At 60.1% G+C, this 20044-nt stretch overlaps 1 protein-coding gene across 1 annotated transcript; it reads right to left on the bottom strand.

Annotated features, from left to right (window-relative positions):
* Window positions 1-2361: 2361 nt before the first annotated feature.
* LOC124972230 (basic proline-rich protein-like) lies at window positions 2362-19569 on the bottom strand. Its single transcript, XM_047536497.1, has 4 exons — window positions 19484-19569; window positions 18622-18657; window positions 17280-18475; window positions 2362-3417 (listed from the first exon to the last, which is right to left on the bottom strand). Exons 1-4 carry the CDS (start codon window positions 19567-19569, stop codon window positions 3170-3172), a joined length of 1566 nt encoding a protein of 521 aa, XP_047392453.1. The 3' UTR covers window positions 2362-3169.
* Between the last annotated feature and the right edge of the window lie 475 nt (window positions 19570-20044).

Raw genomic sequence — 20044 nt, forward strand, 5'->3', positions numbered from 1 at the left:
CGGCATCGTCATATTTGGTCCTGGGGACCGAGCCCAGGGCGCTCGATGGCCGACTCACGTCCCCAGCTCTTTTTCCTCTGTGTCTTTTTCCTCTCATCTTAATGAGACAGGATCTCATGAAGTTGCTGAGGGCCTCACTAAGTTGCTGAGGCTGGCCTCAACTTGCGATCCTTCTGCCTCAGCCTCCCAAGTCGCTGGGATCACAGGTGTGCCCCACCTTGCCTGGCTCCATGGTACATTTGTACTATCTTTTTATTTAGGGTTGCCTTACGACAGAGCCTGTGCCGAGTGAAATATCGGTGCCCAATTAATGGCTTGCTTGATTCTCTTAGAACCAACACCACAGAGCCGATCTCCGTTATTTCTTTCAGCCTCCATTCACGCTAGCCTGTCTCTGTTTTGTGTGCCTACGGTTGTTCTGAACTTCCTTAAAATGCACTTGATCTTAAATGTTTTCTTCTAAACTACCAGTGAGAGCTCCCTACAGTTTTTTAACAATCATGATCCTAAGAATTCCTTAGGAATTGGGAGTTGGGGGTGGTGCTCAGGGGGACAACTCTTGCCTGGCATGTGTGAGGTCCTGAGATCCATATGCAGGACTGGGAAAAAATAAATAAATAAATAAAAAGGAAAGAAAATGGAATTTTCTTTTGCTTTGGCCGTTCGTGAAACTTTTAGCAAGAATACCGTGTGAGCCACAGGCAGGGAATGTAGGGTGCCCGCGTCGGAGTGCATGCCCTGGGATGTGGTGGACCGCCCGAGGTGTCACTCAACCCCCCGGGAACTCACCCACCAAGGGCCTGGTTGAGGGACAGAATTTTCCATTTACACCCGGAATTTTTGCATCACTCTGAGCCTACTGCCTCTGGCTCTTAACTCAGCTGCACCATCTCAACCTCACACCGAGTCTCTACGGAAAAGCAAAATACACGCTCGCCGTTCTGATGCTCAGACTCGGTGGAAGCTGCTTTTTCTGTTTTTATTTTTAAAGCAGGTTTTAAAGAGGAGCCAACGTGTCACCTCCTTCGCCAGCGTTGGGGGGTCGGCCTGCAGCCGGCGAGTGACTCAGTGTTCAGCCCTGCCCCCTGGTTCCACGAGACTCACACTTACGGTCACAGGTCTATTTGTGCTCATCTTGTTCCTGGGGGAACTTAAAATATTCAGGACTGGAGGTCGCGGTCACCATGGAATTGCTCTTGTGAGCGTCGGGTCAGCCTGTGGGGCTCAGCAAATGCACCCTGGGTTCTAAATGGTGGGCCTGCTATTCTCAGGATGTCCCCGTGACCAGGTGCCCGACCCCAGGTGTCAGTCGCCTGGACTGGGGTCTAGACCCTACCGTTTTGGGGGTCGCCGTGTGGGGGGCGCTGGCCCTGCCTGGAAGGGGCTTCCCAGTGCTGCCCAGCCGCTGGACACAGGCGGAGGGGCCTGGCCTGCGTAATGATTGACAGTGTGTCCGCGGCTGCTCCTTCCGCGTCTCAGGACCCTGAGGCCCCAGCATGTGGGGACGGGTCTCCCGGCCTCAAGGACCTTCCCCAGCAGCGCGTGGGCCCCTGAGAAAGCGTAGAGGCCTGGGCTTCTCGGCCTTTGTCCCCTGTTCCCAGGTGTGTGTCATCTCCCGCCCCCACGTTGAGGGAGCCCGTTCCCAGGGGAACCTGTCCCGTGACCTTGCCCAGGGCCGAGTCCTCGCTGACTGTGCAGTGAGCCCAGGGACACCACTGCCCAGCCTAGATGGACGGTCACTTCAGGGTGTAGGGAGGGTGCTTGGGGCAGCCCCACCCGCAGCCAGGTTGGGGTGCGCTTCCCACCCGGGCTGATGGGAGCTTTGGGAGGTGACCAGGTCACGCGCCCCATTCACGAAGGGGTGGAAGCAGTAGCTCCGGGGTTGCGGATCAGCCCCTTCGAGGGTGGAGCTGATCGTCCCGGGGCCTCCGCGCCCCTCTGTCCGGCGGGGGCTCCTCCTGCGTGTGACCTGTGCCTACTCACGTCCCCCACGCGGCGGGCAGCGCCGGCCCTTCGGGAGTGCACGTCTCCCAGTGCCCAGGGCCCCGGGGCCAGCGCTGAGCGCAGCTGCTCCGTCAGCCACGGCCTCGGGCGTGTGGTCACAGCCCCACAGGAGGCGGAGGTGACCTGGGGGGCGCGCTCGCCACCCGGGAAAGCGTCCCCATTGGGAATCGCTGGCCCCGTCCAGCACCCGGCCGCCCCGTCCAGCCGGGAGTCCCGCGGCCTCCCCGGAGCGGGTGCTGGAGGTGCGGCTCCCGCGGGCCCTGCGGGGACCTGGCCGGGCTGCGCGTGCGGGGCGCGGGGGCGCGTCCAGGGCCCTGGCGGGCGGCTAGCGGGCGAGCGTCCAGCAGGAGGCCGAGCGCGCTTTCAAAAATACTTTATTCCCTGGAGCAGCCACGGAGCGCGACGCCGCCGCCCGCGAAGCGAGGGTGGGGACCGAGGGCGCCGCGCGGGCGGGCGGACGGACGGACGGACGGACGACGGACGGGACTCCACGATGGCAGCGGGGCGGGGCGCGGGCGGGGGCGCGGCTCCGGAGCGTCGCGGTCACTCGTGGCCGTGGGGGCTTCGCCCGGCCGAGCGCAAGCCGCCGGGTCCCTCCTGGTGGCCCGGAGCGGGCCGCGTGTCTCCCGGGGACCGCGGAGAGGCCCAGTGTCACCATCTAGACTCCCTCGGGCTGCTTCGGACTCTCCGCCCGCGCGTCGCCGGGGGCCGCCTGCTTCCGAGGGCGCCTCTCTTCTGGGTAGAAGCATCGGGGGACCTTCCCGGGCGTCCCCGGGCGTGTCCCCTGGACCTGGACGCTGGGCGCACTGGACGGAGCCGGAAGGGACAGGGCGTGGGTTGCATCTGAGAACCGGGTGGCCGGCCCGGTGGCACCTACCTTAACCATGTGACTCGTGGGAAGCTGATGTCCCCCCGGCACGGGGTCCATCACGCCGCCCGAGGGCATCGGAACCCCTGCCTGTTGGCACTAGGGACGAGGGGACGGCCATGGAGACTTCACAACGGACAGAGCCAGGCAGCTGGACAGGGATGGCTGCATGGACCACGGGGGTGGACGCAGGTGACAGAGGCCAGCCTGGCCCCGGAGGTGACACTGCCCAGGAGTCCTGATCACCTGGGGATGGCTTTGCCAAGATGAGTGGCGGGCGGGGGCGGGGAGATGGCCTTACTCCTCACTGGCGGTCACCCCTCCCCGCGTCCCCCAGTGCGGCTGCAGCGGCATGCTGGTCGGTGGTCCCCGGAGCGGGGCGCGGCGGTGACCGGGTCCGGGCACGGAGGCCTCCGGTGCTGGCGCGGCGTCCGGCGGGCGGGTGGTCCTGGGCGGGCCGGACTCACCACTTGCTGGCTTGGACCTGCCGTGCGGCTTGGTGGACGCCTCCGCCGCCACCAGGGCCCTCGGTGGCTTCAGACGCCCTAAGGGACGAGTGCGACAGGGGAAGAAAAACAGGAGTAAGAGAGGGAACCATCCAAGGCGAACGGAGATGCGACTCCTGAGCTACTGAAAACCCGACTCGGTTCCCACTACTGTGTTGGAAACCAGGAGCCCCGACCCTAAAGGAGCCCCAACCCTAAAGGAGCCCCTACCCTAAAGGACCCCCACCCTAAAGGAGCCCCGACCCTAAAGGACCCCCACGCTAAAGGAGCCCCAACCCTAAAGGAGCTCCAACCCTAAAGGAGCCCCGACCCTAAAGGAGCCCCGACCCTAAAGGAGCTCCAACCCTAAAGGACCCCCACGCTAAAGGAGCCCCAACCCTAAAGGAGCTCCAACCCTAAAGGACCCCCACCCTAAAGGAGCCCCGACCCTAAAGGAGTCCTAACCCTAAAGGAGCCCCGACCCTAAAGAAGCCCCGACCTAAAGGACCCCCACCCTAAAGGAGCTCCAACCCTAAAGGACCCCCACCCTAAAGGAGCCCCGACCCTAAAGAAGCCCCAACCCTAAAGGACCCCCACCCTAAAGGAGCTCCGACCCTAAAGAAGCCCCAACCCTAAAGGACCCCCACCCTAAAGGAGCTCCAACCCTAAAGGACCCCCACCCTAAAGGAGCCCCGACCCTAAAGGAGCTCCGACCCTAAAGGACCCCCACCCTAAAGGAGCTCCAACCCTAAAGGACCCCCACCCTAAAGGAGCCCCGACCCTAAAGGAGCTCCGACCCTAAAGGAGCCCAGACCCTAAAGGAGCCTCACTCTAAAGGAGCCCCGACCCTAAAGGAGCCCCAACCCTAAAGGAGTTCCGACCCTAAAGGAACCCCACCCTAAAGGAGTTCCGACCCTAAAGGAGCCCCGACCCTAAAGGAGCCCCAGTCCTAGAGCTGCGTTTGCACCGGGAGCAGGAGCACCGCTCAAGAGCCGGGTGTTGGAGACCCGGTCTTCAGGGCGGTGCTGTGAGCGGCGGTCAGACGTGAGGAGGAGGAGCCTGTGGGGAGGAGGAGGAGCCTGCGGGGAGGAGCTTAGGTCATGGGGGCGTGGTCTTGAAGGGGACACTGGGACCGACCCCAGTCTCTTCTTCTCTCTCTGTTTCCTGGACACCAACCGTGAGCTGAGCACTTCTGCTCCGCCACGGGATCCATCATGACGTCCCGCCTCACCACGGACCCGGCACCAACGGGGTCACCCGCCTGAATCCTCTGAAATTCCGAATCGGATATATGATCTGTCCTGAAAAGCCGATTTTATCAAGTATTTTTGTCACAGTGATGACACATTTTTGTGACATCTAGAACGAGGGCTCGGAAAAGACAGGATGTTCCCGGACCATCTTGTAGGACCGGAAACCAAGCGCATGCTCGCATACACCCCCCAAAAGGGGACGTCGGAGAAACCCACCTAAAAGCCACCCCGCGGCCACAGGGAAGGCTCTTCAGCAAGAAGGCAAAGTGATGTCGACCGTCACCAGAATAAATGTCCACTGAGTTATTTACTAATGAATAAAATGAAAGGGGAGGGGGAGGCTCGCGCGCAGAATTCCCGGTGTTTTGCGCAGGTATTTTATCCACCTGACGATCGTGCGGCTGCTGCTCAGGGCCAGCCCGCAGGGACGGGTCCTCAGGTCCTGCGCACCTTCGGGAGGACGCAAGGAGGTGGGCCCTGCATCCCTGCCGTCTTCCTCCGCAGAACCAGTTCCCGTCCCCTCGTGACGAAAAGGAAACCTGACAAATCCCAGAAGACGGTCATTCTCCCGAACACCGGGCAGGTCCTCCGGGGAACCGCCAAGGTCATTGAAAACCAAGGACGTCTAAGAAACCGCCACCAACCTCCAGGAGCCGAGGGACTCATGTCACCGGGGATCCTGGGACATTAAGGGGAGAGTGCAGAGTCGGGGCTGAGGCGGGAGACCCTTGGCAAAGGTATGGGGTCACCTTGCTCCTTTCTCAGGTCCTGTCCCTGCGTGTGGCCACTAGGCGCTCTGCTGTCTGGAGTGGACCAAGCCTTTGAAGACCCGCCATTTCGAAGGCCCACTGGGATCCCAGCACCCAAGGTCACCCCAAAAGATGATATCCATCAAAGAGGTGGACACATCCGTCACGTGTGAATGTCCTGGTCAACTTAGGGAGACCCTGTCTCAAAATTACACACACACGCAAAAAAGCCCGGGCACGGTGGCACAAGCCTGTCACCCCAGCAGCTCGGGAGGCTGAGGCAGGAGGATTGCGAGTTCAAAGCCAGCCAGCCTCTGCAAAAGCGAGGCCCCAAGCAACTGGACAAGACCCTGTCTCTGAATATAAAATAATCATACATGAAACATATATGTTTTATATTTTAAGCATACAATGTATACACTTTTTATGTATGGATCTATAAATTTTAAATCTATAGATTTTATACGTTTAAAAATTAAAAAGCTCATGCGTTTAAAATACATGTGGGGAACAGGGTTTGGGGGCGCAGACCTGTAATCCCAGCAACCCAGGAGGCTGAGGCAGGAGGATCGAAAGTTGGAGGCCAGCCTCGGCAACTTAGCGAGGCCCTGTCTCAAAGTTAAAAATAGAGAGGGCTGGGAGTGTAGTTCAGGTTGTGTACCCCTGGATTCAACTGTTTTATTCATACACACACACACACGCACACACACACACACACACACACACACAGAGTTGGGGCTAGGGGTGTGTCTTAGTGGTAGAGCACTTGCCCAGCATGCACAAGGCCCTGGGTTCCATCCCTGGCACTCCTAATAAATAAAAATGCAAATTCATGGGTTTTACATATGTGTGCGTGTGTGCCTGTGTGTGTGTGTGTGTGTGTTACTAGTTGGACACAGCAGTCCACTGAAACATAGTATCAAAATTGCCTCTGCATCTATTTTGTTCGACTGTCTTCTTTTTACAAATTTCCATCGGTGCCTTACAGCCATGCACAGCAGCGGGGTCATCTGGACGCGACCCCGCCTGCCCGGCGTGTAATCTGCTCCAGCTCAGTCCCCAGGGCTTTCTCTTTCCCTCCCCTCCTCCCTAACCCTGTTCCCTTCCTCTGCTCCACCCATCTCCCCTCTACTTTCATGGGATTCCCTACCCCTTTTTCCTCCCTTATTTTGCTCCAGGGTCCACATATCAGAAAAGACATGCAAGCCTCGACTGGCTGAGTCTGACTTATTTCACTCTGCACCATGTTCTCCAGTCCCCGCCCCTGAGCTGCAAATGTCATCATTTCATCCCTTTTCACGGCTGAGTAATATTCCAGAGTCGTCACCTCGTCCTTCTTTATGGCTGAGTAATATTTCAATGTCATCATTTCATCTGTCTTCGTGGCTGAGTAATATTCCATTGTGCATCGACCCCACATTTTCTTTCTCTGTTCCTCTGTGGATGGGCACCTGGGATGAATCTGTGGTTTGAGCTCCGGGGCCCCAGGAGCTCAGTGTGGTCTGAGGCCTACTGACCGCTCCCTGCCTCTGTGGCTGACAGTCCCTCCTCCTCCACAGAACGTGACTCGCTGTCCCCGTTAGCACAGTCTCCACATCCAGGACCAAGGCAGACCAGATGGTGAGGGGTGTCCTTCCTCCAGACGAGCAGCTGGGCCAGCCTCCTTCCGAGTTGCTCAAATTTGCATCTGGGAACCACTGACCACCTGCTGAGTCACTGTGACCGGCAGGACCTCATGCTGTGCGCCATCCCCCAAAGCCACAGATGGTGGCCGCTCTCCGGCCCCGGGGACCCAGCAGCGTCTCACGGAGCCCACCTAGTGGGACTTTGAGACTCTGCACTTGCAGCTTCGATACCCAAAGCTCATCGGCCCCTTTTCCTGGTCTCGCCAGGAGCCCCGGCACCAGCAGCAGCCAGGGCAGAGGGTGCCGCTGGCCTGTGAGCCGTGGACAGCGGACAGGTGGGCCTGAGCAGGTCTCTGCTGGATTTTGTCCCTCCCCTGAGCTCCTCTGTCCAAACCCTAACTCCCAGGACCTCGGAAGGTGACCGTGGATGGAGATGGGGCCTTTAAAGGGGTGATGATGTAAAGGAGGTCCCCAGGGTGGCCCTGACCCCAGGACCTTGGGACGTGCCTGTGCGTGGAGATGAATTCTTACAGAGGTGATGGAGGTGCAGTGGGCGCCATTTTGTTGTGGCCATTGGGTCTGCGTTTCCCCCTTTCCCCTGTCCGTCTGGTTCCCTGAGCCTGTGGCACTGAAGAGCGGACCCCTCGCAAGTTGCCACTTGGCATCCGCCACGGTCCCCAGAGCAGCGTCCTTAGAGGATTCACCTGACGGCTCTTCTCAAAGAGCAACAGGGCCAAGAACGCTCGACCTTGAGGAAGACAGCAAGGGCGACCCAGATCGGGGGCAGGGGACCTCCCTGAGCCCCGGGCCACCGGAGACTGTCTTGCAAGCGGCCCCTGGGGTGGGGGTCACTCTTCTCCTGGGACGATGGCCATTGTGGGAGCCACCACCCAGAACGATGTCCCACCAGGGGGCTGCTTCTTGGCAGCTATGTGCCCACAGGAACCTGGAGGACAGGTGGAATCCAGGGGTGGACGGGGCGATGCTCCGGGACTCACGGTGGCCTCTCGGGAGCCCTGACACCAGGGGCGCAGGGATCCAGGAGGGAGAGCGGGAGGTGACGCGGCCACCAGGCTCTGGCGTGGCAGCGTCAGAGGAGCGTCTTTGCCACGTCGGACACAGAAGCCCATCGGGACGGCCCAGGGCCTGGCCATCGGACCCGCGGCAGCATCAGGACGGCAGCTGGGCGCCCAAGGGAGCGGCCAGACTCTGCGGCGACCCTTCCAATGACTGTTAGGCAGCCCGGCGGGTTCTGGGGCCTCTTGACCGGCCTGTTCCGTGTCCGAGTCGGAGCGGCCACGCTCGTGGGGACAGGGGCCTCCTGCCAGAAACCCCGGATGCACACGTAGCTGCCCCGCTCCCGCCGGGCACCGCCACCTGCTGGGCTCAGGGGCGAGGGACGTCGGGGCCGGGGACCCACCGTGCGCGCCGCGGGCTCCTGGCGGCCAGTTCTGCGCGTTTCCCAGGGGGGGACCCCGCGCCCTCTGTGATTGACGCAGCTGCTGCCCCGCTGCTCCCCGGATCCAGCTGTCCCTCCAAGGGGCAGGCAGCCGCCCTCCCCTGCCCCGGGGACCCCTCGTCTCCCCATGAAGCGCCCCCAGGCCTCTGTGCCCAAGGACCCCCGTGCCGCCACGTCCTGCTGACCCGATCCTTTGTGAAAATGGCAAAACTGGAAAAGCATGTTTCATACGATCCATTTTCAGCCAAGGGTCCACATTTGCACGCGGTGGGGGGAGGGGTCGCGGGGGGAGGGGACACAGGAGAAGCCCCCCCCGGCGAGACTGGCGCGCGCGCAGGTGGAGCCCCCTCGGGTGCAGGTGGGCGCTGTGCGTGTCGCCCCTGCATCTCCTGAAGTTAGAGACCAGAGGATGAGGAGACGTGCTCATGGCACGGATTATACCAAGTGTGGACGGTGGTGACAAGAGGTGACATCCCAGGTGGTTTCAAGGGCTGACATTCCGGCCTCCCTTCTTTTCTTTTCTTTCTTTCTTTTTTTTTTTTTTTTTTTCCTTCCTCGTTCCCAAACAGTCACGGTTGGCTGGAAGCTGGCCGAGCGCGAAGTCCCCTCCACCAGGAAAGCCGCTGAGGACCAGGGAAATTTGGGCCCTGAAACAGGTCACCCGGTTCCGGCGGGAAGCAGCCTCCCTTTATAGCACACTGGACTAAATAAAACCCTGAGCGAGGCAGAACGGACCTCGGGGACGTTTTTATTCCGGTAGAAGAATAATGATCTCCTGAATTTCACGCCCTGGGCAAGAGACAGCCCCGCCTCGTGGGTCTGCACCCTAGAAATAACGGGAAATGCAAGTGAGGCCGAGCGAACGCCAAGCTCTGCCTTTGAAACCGGGATGTCTGTCCACACGGAGAACGAAGATCTGAGCCCTTCCCAGCTTCCCTGCAGAGAAACAATAAAGCCACAGCACCCCCGGCACGGTGGCACACGCCTGTTGTCCCAGAGACTCGGGAGGCTGAGGCAGGAGGATGGTAAACTGGAGGCCAGTCTCAGCTACTGAGGCCCTGAGCAACTTGGTGAGGCCCTGTCTCTAAGTTAAAAAATTAGAAAGGTCTGGGGATGTGGCTCAGTGGTTAAGCACCCTTGGGCTCAATCCCTGGCAGCAAAGAAATAAATAAAAATAAAATAAAACAGAAAAAGAAAAGCGAAGCAATGTGCGTGCAACTCAAACTACTGGGCTATGCAGATGCACCGAAAAAAAAAGGAGTCAGGGGTCAGAGTGACAGCATCGGGGCGTCTCTGAGCTCACGTGGCTTTTCCCACAGTTGAGTCCACACACCAGCAAACAAATCCTGCTCTCTGTTCAGATGCCTTCCTGCCTCAATCGGATTGCAGCAAATCTCGGCTTTCCAAACAAGCATTAACCAGAGGCCCCCGGGGCAGCTTATTGATTCTTTGACCTGTTTGACGACTTGTTAATCTCCTGTGTGTATTTGTGTATTTTATCAGTGGCTTTGAGAGCCAGGAGAAATTCTGGAGCTACACATCTCTCCGTAAGCATCTTTGGGGGGAAGCGGTCCTTCCCGAAACCCTTCCTATTTTAACTTGCTTCTTACCATCGTAGCCACTTGGAAGACCTTCCTCTTCTCAAATCTTGTGCTGGCCGGAAATGAGGCTCAGTGGTTAAGCACCCCTGGGCTTCACCCCAGCGCCCCCGCTGCAAAAATAATAACTGTGATGATTTCAAAAATATTTAAAAATAACCTAAAAAGTCCCCAGGGCTCCAGGGAATTGGCAAAGTTGGGAAACTCTGATCATTTTCTTCAATGACTTGCAATGTTTAGACATTAACCTGTCACTGAAGAAACTGTTCCTACTTTGAGGGGTAACCAGGGATTAAACTCAGGTGCTGAACCACTGAGCCACTCCCCAACCCTTTTTATAATTTTTTATATTGAGAGACAGGGTCTCGCTGAGTTGCTTAGGGCCTCCCTAAGTTGCTGAGGCTGGCCTCCAACTTGCAATCCTCCTGCCTCAGCCTCCCAAGCTGCTGAGATGACAGGCGTGCACAGCCGTGCTGGCTTCGCTGCGTTTTGATCCTGAGTACATTCACGCGTCACAGACCTGGGGACTGGAGACTAATGAAGAGGCGTGCAATCCCTAGACTGCCCCAGGTCTCTCACTGTGCCCAGCAGCAGAGGGTTTTCCGCCACTGGATCTAACAAGGTTTTCGTGACCACGTGACCTTGTATCCCACAATTTTGCAAGAAATTCAAAAAATAATCTTAGACTCACAGAAAGTCCTCAATAGATCCCTAGGTCCCCTTCCCACGTCCTCAAAGCGCCACCCGGGCGTTGGGTTTGCAGAGTGCAAGGCATCTGCTCTGGGGCGAGGCTGCTGGCTCCTCGCCAGCACACGGCCGGCCTCAGATCCTGCGCTCGGCTCTGTGGGCACTGCCTCCAAGGGCCAGCCTCGGCCTCACCTGGTGTTCCGCACTATTTTGAGCTAAAAGCTACATTTCTTAAATTGGTTTCTAAACTTAGTGCCCAGACTTGGCTACAGACGAAGCTTAGGTGTTTCCAAAACTCCCGGCTGCGTGGACTGACACGGTTTGGAAGGTAGTTTCCATTTTTGGCCTGGCAGAGGCAGGGGGTGGAGGCGGGCCACGGAAGGCCACAAAGGCCGCTCTCCGCGGGCTCCCGCTGGGCTACGCTGAGCGAGCCCGGCCACGGGGTCACCCACGCCCTGACACGCGCGTTCCCTTTGAAAGGACGCGTTCCACGCTGCCGGGCCAAGCCTGCGGGGATGGGGAGCAAGATCCTTTTAGAAATGGGATTCCTCCCTCCCGCTGGCCAGGGACAGGCTGCTCCAAGGCTCGCGCGCCTATTGCTCCACGGAGGACGCACGTCGGATTGCGGCTCCCACGGGGGTCCCCAGCCTGGGAAGGTGCGTCCAGACGCACGGCGCCGGCCCCTTGCTACTGGCATCCTGAACAGAGCCGGCTCTGCCGCCTGCCTTGCCCCGTCTAGGCCCCGAGTCCCATCTTCCCGGCTCCCCGGACACAGCACGCAGGCTGGTCCTTCCCGGTCTGCCCACTCTGCTTCCCGCGTGCCCGCCTCTGCCGACTCGGATGCCCGCGCAATCGCAGGCCAGTCTGAACCCAGCCTGTGCGCAACCGGGCCTCAGCAGCGAGAGAAGAAACCGGTCCTCGTTTCAGGCCCGCGGAGGCAGACAGTAGCAGGGGCGTGCGGACAGACAGACAGACTGACTGACTGACACACCTTCCCAGGAGGGAGATTCTAACGCGTGCATCTCCCACCACGTCCTCTACCTGGAATTGCAAAACGCTAACCTTTGCAAAAACACACAACAAAAATCCCTTGTTTGGTAAGATGGATTTGGGGAGGTTCGGAGGGAACCCCGGGGCTCTGCCCCCAGCCCCTCTGGCTGCTCAGATTTCTCCTGGGGAAAAGAAACAGACACACAGGAAGGTGCTGTGGCCACCCCTGAGGGTCCGCTCCTTTTCTGTTTGCTCACGCAGGCGCAGAAAGGGAAGCTCCCCGTCTCCCTAAAGCCTCCCTTCCGACCGGCCTCTGCCTGGCCCTGGAGGAACCACGGCCTCCCTTCACCGCCAGCCTCCTGGGCTTCAGTCTTGTCGCACCTTCGTCTCACTCGGCACAAGCTCAGCTTGCTAGGGACCCCCTCTAAGTGGCTAAGGGACCCTTTTTCCAGTCTGGGGACCAGGCGGAAGCCACCCAAGGGAGCTCCGGGGACTTTCTTGACTCTCGACAGGCCTCAAAGCACCAGCCCGTCAGGATCCGTCTTCTGCCACGTCTGTTGCAATCGGCCTTTTGATGGAGCTCATGAAAACAGTCACTGCCGTCCTGGGGACAGAGAGGAGGCGGGTCCGCCTCCAGAACCCCCGGCTCCTTCCGCCAGGATGCACGAGCCAGCGGGCAGCTCTGCAAAGGCGCACGGACCCCCAGGGGGCTTCTCCTCCTCCCGTTCCTTGTGGCTCACGGTCGGGACTCAGAGGAAGATGTCAAGCGTTTTTAAAGGGGGGATGTGGGTGCACAGGGGCTGGCAAGGTCCCAGCGGCTGGGTAACTAACACAGTTTAAAAATAAAAGGAAAGCAAGTGTGTGTTCCCGAACCCTAAGGGAGGCCGAAGTGGTGCAGGAGAGCCGGGCAGGGGTCTCTCTCCCTGTCTGTCGCCCTCTCGTCCGGGTCACAGCTCGGTCCTGAGCGCACGGACTTCTCTCCCGTGATCCCGGAGAGCTTACGTAACCTTTCTGCTCGGAGCCTTATTTTCCTATTCTGAGTCAGAGGAGGCAGTTGCTCCTTTAGCCAGGAGGATAAAAGACTGTGTAAATAACGCCGCCGCCCCACCCGTGTCTTCCCACAACGCTCTGCACAAGTACTAGGAGGTGGCTCTTCGTGGGACACGGGGGTGCGTGGCCATCCGCCCCCGCTGTCAGATGCAGGTTTCCCTCGCCAGGTCAAGGGGAGAAGGTCAGGGAGCACCCGTCTTCCCCGGTCCTTTTGGCCCAGTGGGTGTTGGAGATGGAGCCTCCGCACCCGGCACATTCCAACGCACAGCCTGAACTGCCCAAAGGGCCACTGAGATCCAGTGTCTCTCCCGCAGCCGGGATGAGTTCAAGGTCAGGAAGGAAAGCCAGGCACCCGACTCGCAGCCAGGGGAGCCCAGGCCCCCTGCCTCTCCTGTAGAAGCCCCAACACCAGCTCCGGGCTCCTCTGTCAGGCCCCAGCCGGGTGACCTTGGGCAAGAACCACATCCCCCCGCTCCGTGCCTGCACCTGAAAGGTCATGCGGGTTCTGCTCTGCCTTCTCCCAGGACGGTGGCCTCGGTTCGGGGGGACGCTGTGTGGGCAGGACTTTGGTAGGATGTAGAGGGATAATGCACACACGGTCACTGCGATTTCATCTTGTCTCAAGGGTTCTGCTTCTGCCCTTCACTGTTTGGGCAAGAATCCACCATCCATCCATTGATATATCTTATCCTGACTGTCCACCTGTCTGTCCATCCAGCCACCCATCCACCCATCTACCCATCCACCCATTCATTCATCCATCCATCCACCCATCCATCCACCCATCCATCCACCCACCCATCCATCCATCCACCCACCCATTCATCCATCCATCCACCCATCCATCCATCCATCCATCCATCCATCTACCCATCCATCCATCCACCCACCCATCCAGCCACCCATCCACCCATCTACCCATCCACCCATTCATTCATCCATCCATCCACCCATCCATCCATCCATCCATCCATCCATCCACCCACCCATCCATCCATCCATCCACCCACCCATCCAGCCACCCATCCACCCATCTACCCATCCACCCATTCATTCATCCATCCATCCACCCATCCATCCACCCATCCATCCATCCATCCACCCATCCATCCACCCACCCATCCACCACCCATCCATCCACCCACCCATCCATCCATCCACCCATCCACCCATCCATCCATCCATCCACCCACCCATCCATCCATCCATCCATACATACATACATCTTATCCTGTCTGTCCATTTGTCCACCCGTCCAATCTTACCTATCCATCTGTACATCACCCATACATCATCTACTTTTGTGATCTAGTTATATGTAGCCATCTTGTCCATCCATTGATACAGCTCATCCTATGCATCTCATCTCTTTTGTCTATTGATATCCACCTATCCATGTCTCCACCAGATCTATTCATGTTTTATCCATCTCTCATCTATCTTCTATGATCAATCTATAGCTGTCCATCTCATCTATGCATTTGTCCATCCATCTGCGTTATCTATCCTTCCATCATCCATTCATCATGTCATGTATCTTCTATCATCCTTCCATGTCTCTCCATCTTGTATATTCACCCACACATCATCTGTCTTTTGTGATCTAGCTATTTACATCCATCTTATCTATCCATCATCCATACACTGTCTATCTTCTAGGATCTATCTATATCTATCAATGTTATCCATCTATCCATCCATCCATCCATCCACCCATTTACCCATCTTGTCCGTCTATCCATCCATCTTTAATTCATTATCTACCATCTAAAACATGTAGTTTTAACATCTTGTGTTTATCATCCATGTCTATCCCTCTTCTCTATCCATCCATTATCTATCTTTTATAATCTATCTATATCAATATTATCTATGTATCGTTCTATCTGTCCATCCAACCACCCACCCATCCACCCATCCACCCATCAATCCACCCATCCATCCACTCACCCATCTATCCATCAATCCACCCATCCATCCACCCATCCATCCATCCATCCACCCACCCACCCATCCACCTATCCATCCATCCATCCATCCACCCATCCATCCAACCATCCATCTATCCACCATCCACCCATCCACCTATCCATCCACCTATCCATCCATCCACCCATCCATCCAACCATCCATCTATCCACCATCCACCCATCCATCTTATCATCTGTCCATCCATCCATCATCCATCTTTTGTCTATCATTTATCTGTCAATCTATCTTATCTGTTTCTCTAGCAATCCTTTATTTTCATCTATCACAACCCACCTTATCTGTTTCTCTACAGATTTTCAAAATGTCTTATCTACCTACCTACCTACCTACCTGCGGTAGGCACTTTGTCCTACATCAAGAGTGACCATCAGCTGATAGCTTCATGGCCTGCTGGATACCTCGCCATCTGAATTCTGGGTCCCTAGACTTGCAGACTTTGCTCTGCTTCTGTGACGAGTCTCTGCAGCAGAGACGGTACTGACTATTGAGAAGGGAATTGAATTGAATCCTTCGCAGGACCGGCCTGCGTGGCTACTTGCTCATTCACGGCCAGGCATTCTCTGGCAAATTGAATCAACACGGCTCTACAGGAACCAAAACTGCAAAAGAGGAAATAATCCGAGAGAAGCTGAGAAGGTGCCAAGCCCAGGAATTCACCAGATTCCCATGGAGCCTGAGTACCAGGAACACAGGGAACAGAATGAGCTGCTCTGCACCAGCCGCCAGGCCCTGGAGGGTGGACGTGGACGCCGTTGGTCATGAAACGAGTTTTAATCTGCCTCTAACCACCTGCCCCAGACCTGTCCCACCAGCGGCCGAACCCCACGGCCTGTTTCTTCCCCAAGGTTCGCCTGAGAAAGTGGCTTCTCGTGGTGGCCTCTTTCTCCATGACAACACGTACAGGCGTCCGAGCCTATGTCCCCCTGTCATTTCAGCTCTTAATCCCTGTGCTTTGGGGTCCTGGGAAGCTGTGGCCGGGTGGGGGGCTTTGTCCCCGGCAGGGACCTTTGAGATTGGGGCCACCGGCCGTCTCTCCTGCTTCTGCTCCGTCCTGCCTGGGTCACCTGCAGGACTTGGGGTGGGACGTGACTGCAGGGTCTGTTCCTGAGGATCCTTTGGGACCCAGGGGTGGAGAGCATAGGGTTTGGGTGCCCTGTCCAGGGGGGACTGAAAAAGTCAAGGTCAAAGACGCGGCTGGCTGAGCGGGGGCACTGGGAACGGGCTTCCCATCTGGAGGGAAGACCCCGTGGTGCAGAATCCCTGCACACGTATTTCTACTGGGACTCCGGGAGGGTGGCCTGGACCCTGTCTCCCCACTGTCCAGCTCGGTGGGCCAGCCCAGCCTGGGTCTGGCCACCGCCGTCCCGGGCACCTCTTCTCCACACCTTGGCTCCAGGGGATCAGCTGCAGAATTGCTCTCAACACCTATTCCGACTACAGAACACGCACACACACACATGCACACGCGCACACGCGGCGGCACCGAGGAAGCACTAACGTCTCCACATCAGACTCGCATCTCTGAAGACGCCTGGAAACAGTCTCCAGATATTTATGTTTGTTTGGGTTGGTTTTTTTTTTTTTTTCCCTTTTCTGTTTTAACCCGCCAGTGGCTGGAAACTGTTCCCGGCAGAGCATGAAACGAACGTGAATGACGGGAGGCGGGGCTGGCGGGAGACGCTCCCGATCGACCGCAGCCCCTGCCCGCGCCGATGACCCGAGGGAGCCGTCCGGGCCAATCTGCAGATGTCTCAGTCGCCAGCCTGGGAAACGGGGCGGGTGTCCTCGCCTCTTTCCTCCCTGACTCCGCTCCCCAGAGGCATAGTCAGAGGGAAGCTGTTCTTTCTTGCTCGCTAACAAGATATTTATTTCAGTCACAGATGTTTCTCCCCAAACTTGCAGGGAACACTTGATGGAGGGCAAAGCCCCATTCCGGTCACGTCTGACCTCCTCCTCCCAAGCAGGGGCCAGTTCTTCCATGGTCCTCGGGATGTGGCTACTCTGGGGTCACCAACGCCAGGTGACCCCAAACCTGTTTTGAATTTTGCTCACTATTGTTGGCTGGAGGGGTCCGTCTGCCGTGCCTGACCCTGAGTCCGCAGCACCGCGCCACCTGTCTGTGGCTCGGCGCCCCGGGACCTCAGCTCGGGGTCCCCGCGCCTGCGGGCAGAGGGCTGGGGACTGGGTAGCGCCCGGTACGCAATAGCACAGCGGACCCGGCAGCCCGCGCCCCAGTCTCCACGGCGCTGCTGCGCGGCGGGTGACCAACCACCGGAGCGCAGTCGCGTCCTCGGACCCAAGGCGCCCGGTGGGTGGGACGGACCCCGAAGGGCACAGCGAGCTTGTGCCCACCCCTCCGCAGACCCACCTGCAGCTTCCCCGCCGGCGGTTCCCGCCCGCCAGGGGCATCGCGGGCGCAGTGCCCACCCCGGGGACAGTCCCATACCCGGATCCCGCGCCCTCCCCGAAGTTGGGTCTCCCCACCGGGCCCCGCAGAGCGGCCGCAGTACTGCACTCACCCACTCTCCCCAGTCGGTCCCTGAAGGTCAAGCCCGGGTGGCGGAGGCGGGCGCGCGGCGGGGCCGCAGCCGGGGGTCGCGGGCGCCGGGCGGAGGACCCCGCAGGGCCGCGCAGTCGCCATGCCCCGAGCGGCGCCCCTCGGGCCGCGGGGCTCAGATGCCGTGGTCGCAGTCCACATCGCGGCAGATGTACCAGAGGATCACGTAGAGGATGAGGAGGATGGCGAAGATGAAGAGGGCCACCAGGATCGCCTTGGTCACCGGCGAGATGAGCGACTGCATGGCCCCGGCGGGGCGCACGGGCGGGCGGGGGGCGCGTGGGGGCGCGGGGCGCGGCGCTCACGACCCCCGAGCGCGCCCGGAGCCCCGCGCCGGCCCCGCGCCGCATCCGCAGTGCCCCGTGCCAGGGACGCGGCCCGCGGCTCGGCGGCGGCGGAGCTCGGGCTGCTGCTCGGCGCCCGGCGCGCTCGCTCGGCTGCGGGCGGCTGCGCGCGGGGCTCCCGCCGCCCGGGCCCCGCTGCTCGCTCTCACCGCGCCCGGCGGCCGCGGGGCTGGGCGGGCGGCGCGGGGGGCGCGGGGGGCGGGCGGGCCGGGGCCGCGGCCATGGGCGAGGGGCGAGCGAGGGCGGCGGGCGGCCGAGGGAGGCGCGCCGGGCAAGTCCCCGCAAACTTGGGTGGCGGCGAGGCGGCGGCCGCGCGGTGACAGGTGGAGGCGCCGGCCCGGGGGCGCAGCGCGCAGCCGTCCACCCGGCGGGGGGCGCGGGGGCGGCCCGAGCGGCGTGTGCGCGGGAAGGCGCGGGGGCGAGCCCGGGGGAGGGGCTGCGGCGCGCGGGGGGCTCCCTGCGCAGGCGAGGGGGAGGGGCGCGTCCCCCGCCGGCGCCCCCGCCGGCCACCCCGCCTCCTCCGCGGCCCTCGCCATCCGCCGGGTCCGCCGCGGCGGTTGCGCCCCCGGCACGCCCGCCCCCCGCCTGGCGCCCCCTCCTCGGAGTCCCCTTTCGGGTGCCGGTTGCACCCCGCCTCCGGTGAACGGCGCCGTGGCCACGGAGCCAGCGGGCGCGGGGGCCGAGCGGAGCCCCTCGCCCCTCCCCCCGCGGCGGGCGAGGCGGGGAGGGGGCTGCGGTGGCAGCTCCGGCGACACCGGGCCGAGCGGGTGGGGGGCGCGCGGGGGCGGGGCGCAAGCCCTGGCCAGACTCAGGACTTACATAATGGGGAGGGGGCGCTGGCAGGTCTGCGCAAAGAGGTGCACGGGAGGGAGGTCTCTGCCCGGGGACACGTGTGTCCCCTGCACTCCACACACCTCGCTGCGCGCGCACACACGCGCGCACACACACGCGCACACTCACCTTTCCCGCAGTGTGGACCGCGTTTTGGGCTGATAGCTGGTGGGGACACCGGCAGAGTAGGAAAACACAGAAGGACTAGGAAACCCCCAGAAAGGCCCGCAGGGGGCCGTGGATGTGCCCTTCCAGGAGGGAGAGGGTGGGAGCGGCAGGAGAGTCCCGGGGCCTGGGCCAGGAATCCGCGCCTGGGAAGAACCCGGCAGCCTGGCGCTCCTGCCTACAGAGTTGAGGCCCGGCACACTGCAGCCCCTGCGACCCCTGCCTGGGCACCACCTGTGGCCCCCCAGGAGCAATTACCAGGCTCTGGGTTAAAATGCACGACCTGGAGCCGAAAATGAAGAGTCTGGGGAAAACAGCTGCTGTAACCCCAGGCAGCCACCCAAGCCCAGCCGCCCCAGGTGTTGTGGGGAGATTGGAAAACTCAGGGGTTGGAGTGAGTCTGTCTGAGACCAACCCCCCGGGTTCCTGCAGGGTTTAGGAACGTCTGACCTTCAGACCTGGAACAAAGCAGGAAATAGGATCGGAACCAAGCGCAGAGGCCTCCCGGCTGAGCCGGCCTGGGACGCAGGCGCAGCCGCTAAGAACGCGAGCAGAGTGTGCCAGGGACCTGCGCGGGCGTGCTCCTGTCGCCTGCAGGCCCCAGCTTCCCGACCAGGGATGCTACCCGTTCCTGCTGGGGACACAGAGGGAGCCCGGCTGCGGAGGTCCCAGCCACTAGCAGGCCACCCTCCTGGTTCCTGGGTGGGCCTGCCCTCTGCGGGGGTCGGGGAGAAGGAAGAGGCTCGAGCTAGGGAGATGCACCCGGTCCCTTGCAGGTGGGGCCTCTGGTTGGACGGTTGATGACCTTGGTGGAGAAGCTGCTGACCGGTGGTCGCTGCTGTTTGCAGGAGGGGCAGCTGTCAGCCGGGAAATGAGCATGCACGTCCCACCCCGGCTGCTCCCGAGGCACATGGCTCCTTTTTTGTGCTCCTCCAGGCCACCCGAGCCGGAGAGACACGGTTTGTGACATTTTTCATTACACTTAATCTTGTCTACCAAAAAAAAAAATCTATGAGACACCCAGGGTGGAACCTGCATCAGGGACGAAGATCCAGGTGGGTAGGAAGAGGCCCGGCCACAGCAGACAAACCGCAGCTCCGGGCTCGGCAGAGGGAATTCGATTTTCAATTCAGCAAGACGAACCCCGTTCCCCGAGCCTTTGGGAGCCTTCGGGAGACCGTTTACCACCAGCCTTTGCGGCTTCCGCTTGGTCTCTCTCTGCTACACGCGGTGCATATACCGCATCTAAGCTCAGCCTTGGAAAGGGCCGGGCCGCAATGGAGGAGGTCGGGGGACCTCTTCCTAGGCAGGTCTGCCCCCCACCCTGGCTGCCCTCTCTGACAACCAGTCTCCTGCTCTGTCACCTGCATTTCCTGAGCTACAAGGG

This window comes from Sciurus carolinensis, chromosome X (assembly GCF_902686445.1).
Source record: "Sciurus carolinensis chromosome X, mSciCar1.2, whole genome shotgun sequence".
Classification (NCBI taxonomy): Eukaryota; Metazoa; Chordata; class Mammalia; order Rodentia; family Sciuridae; genus Sciurus; species Sciurus carolinensis.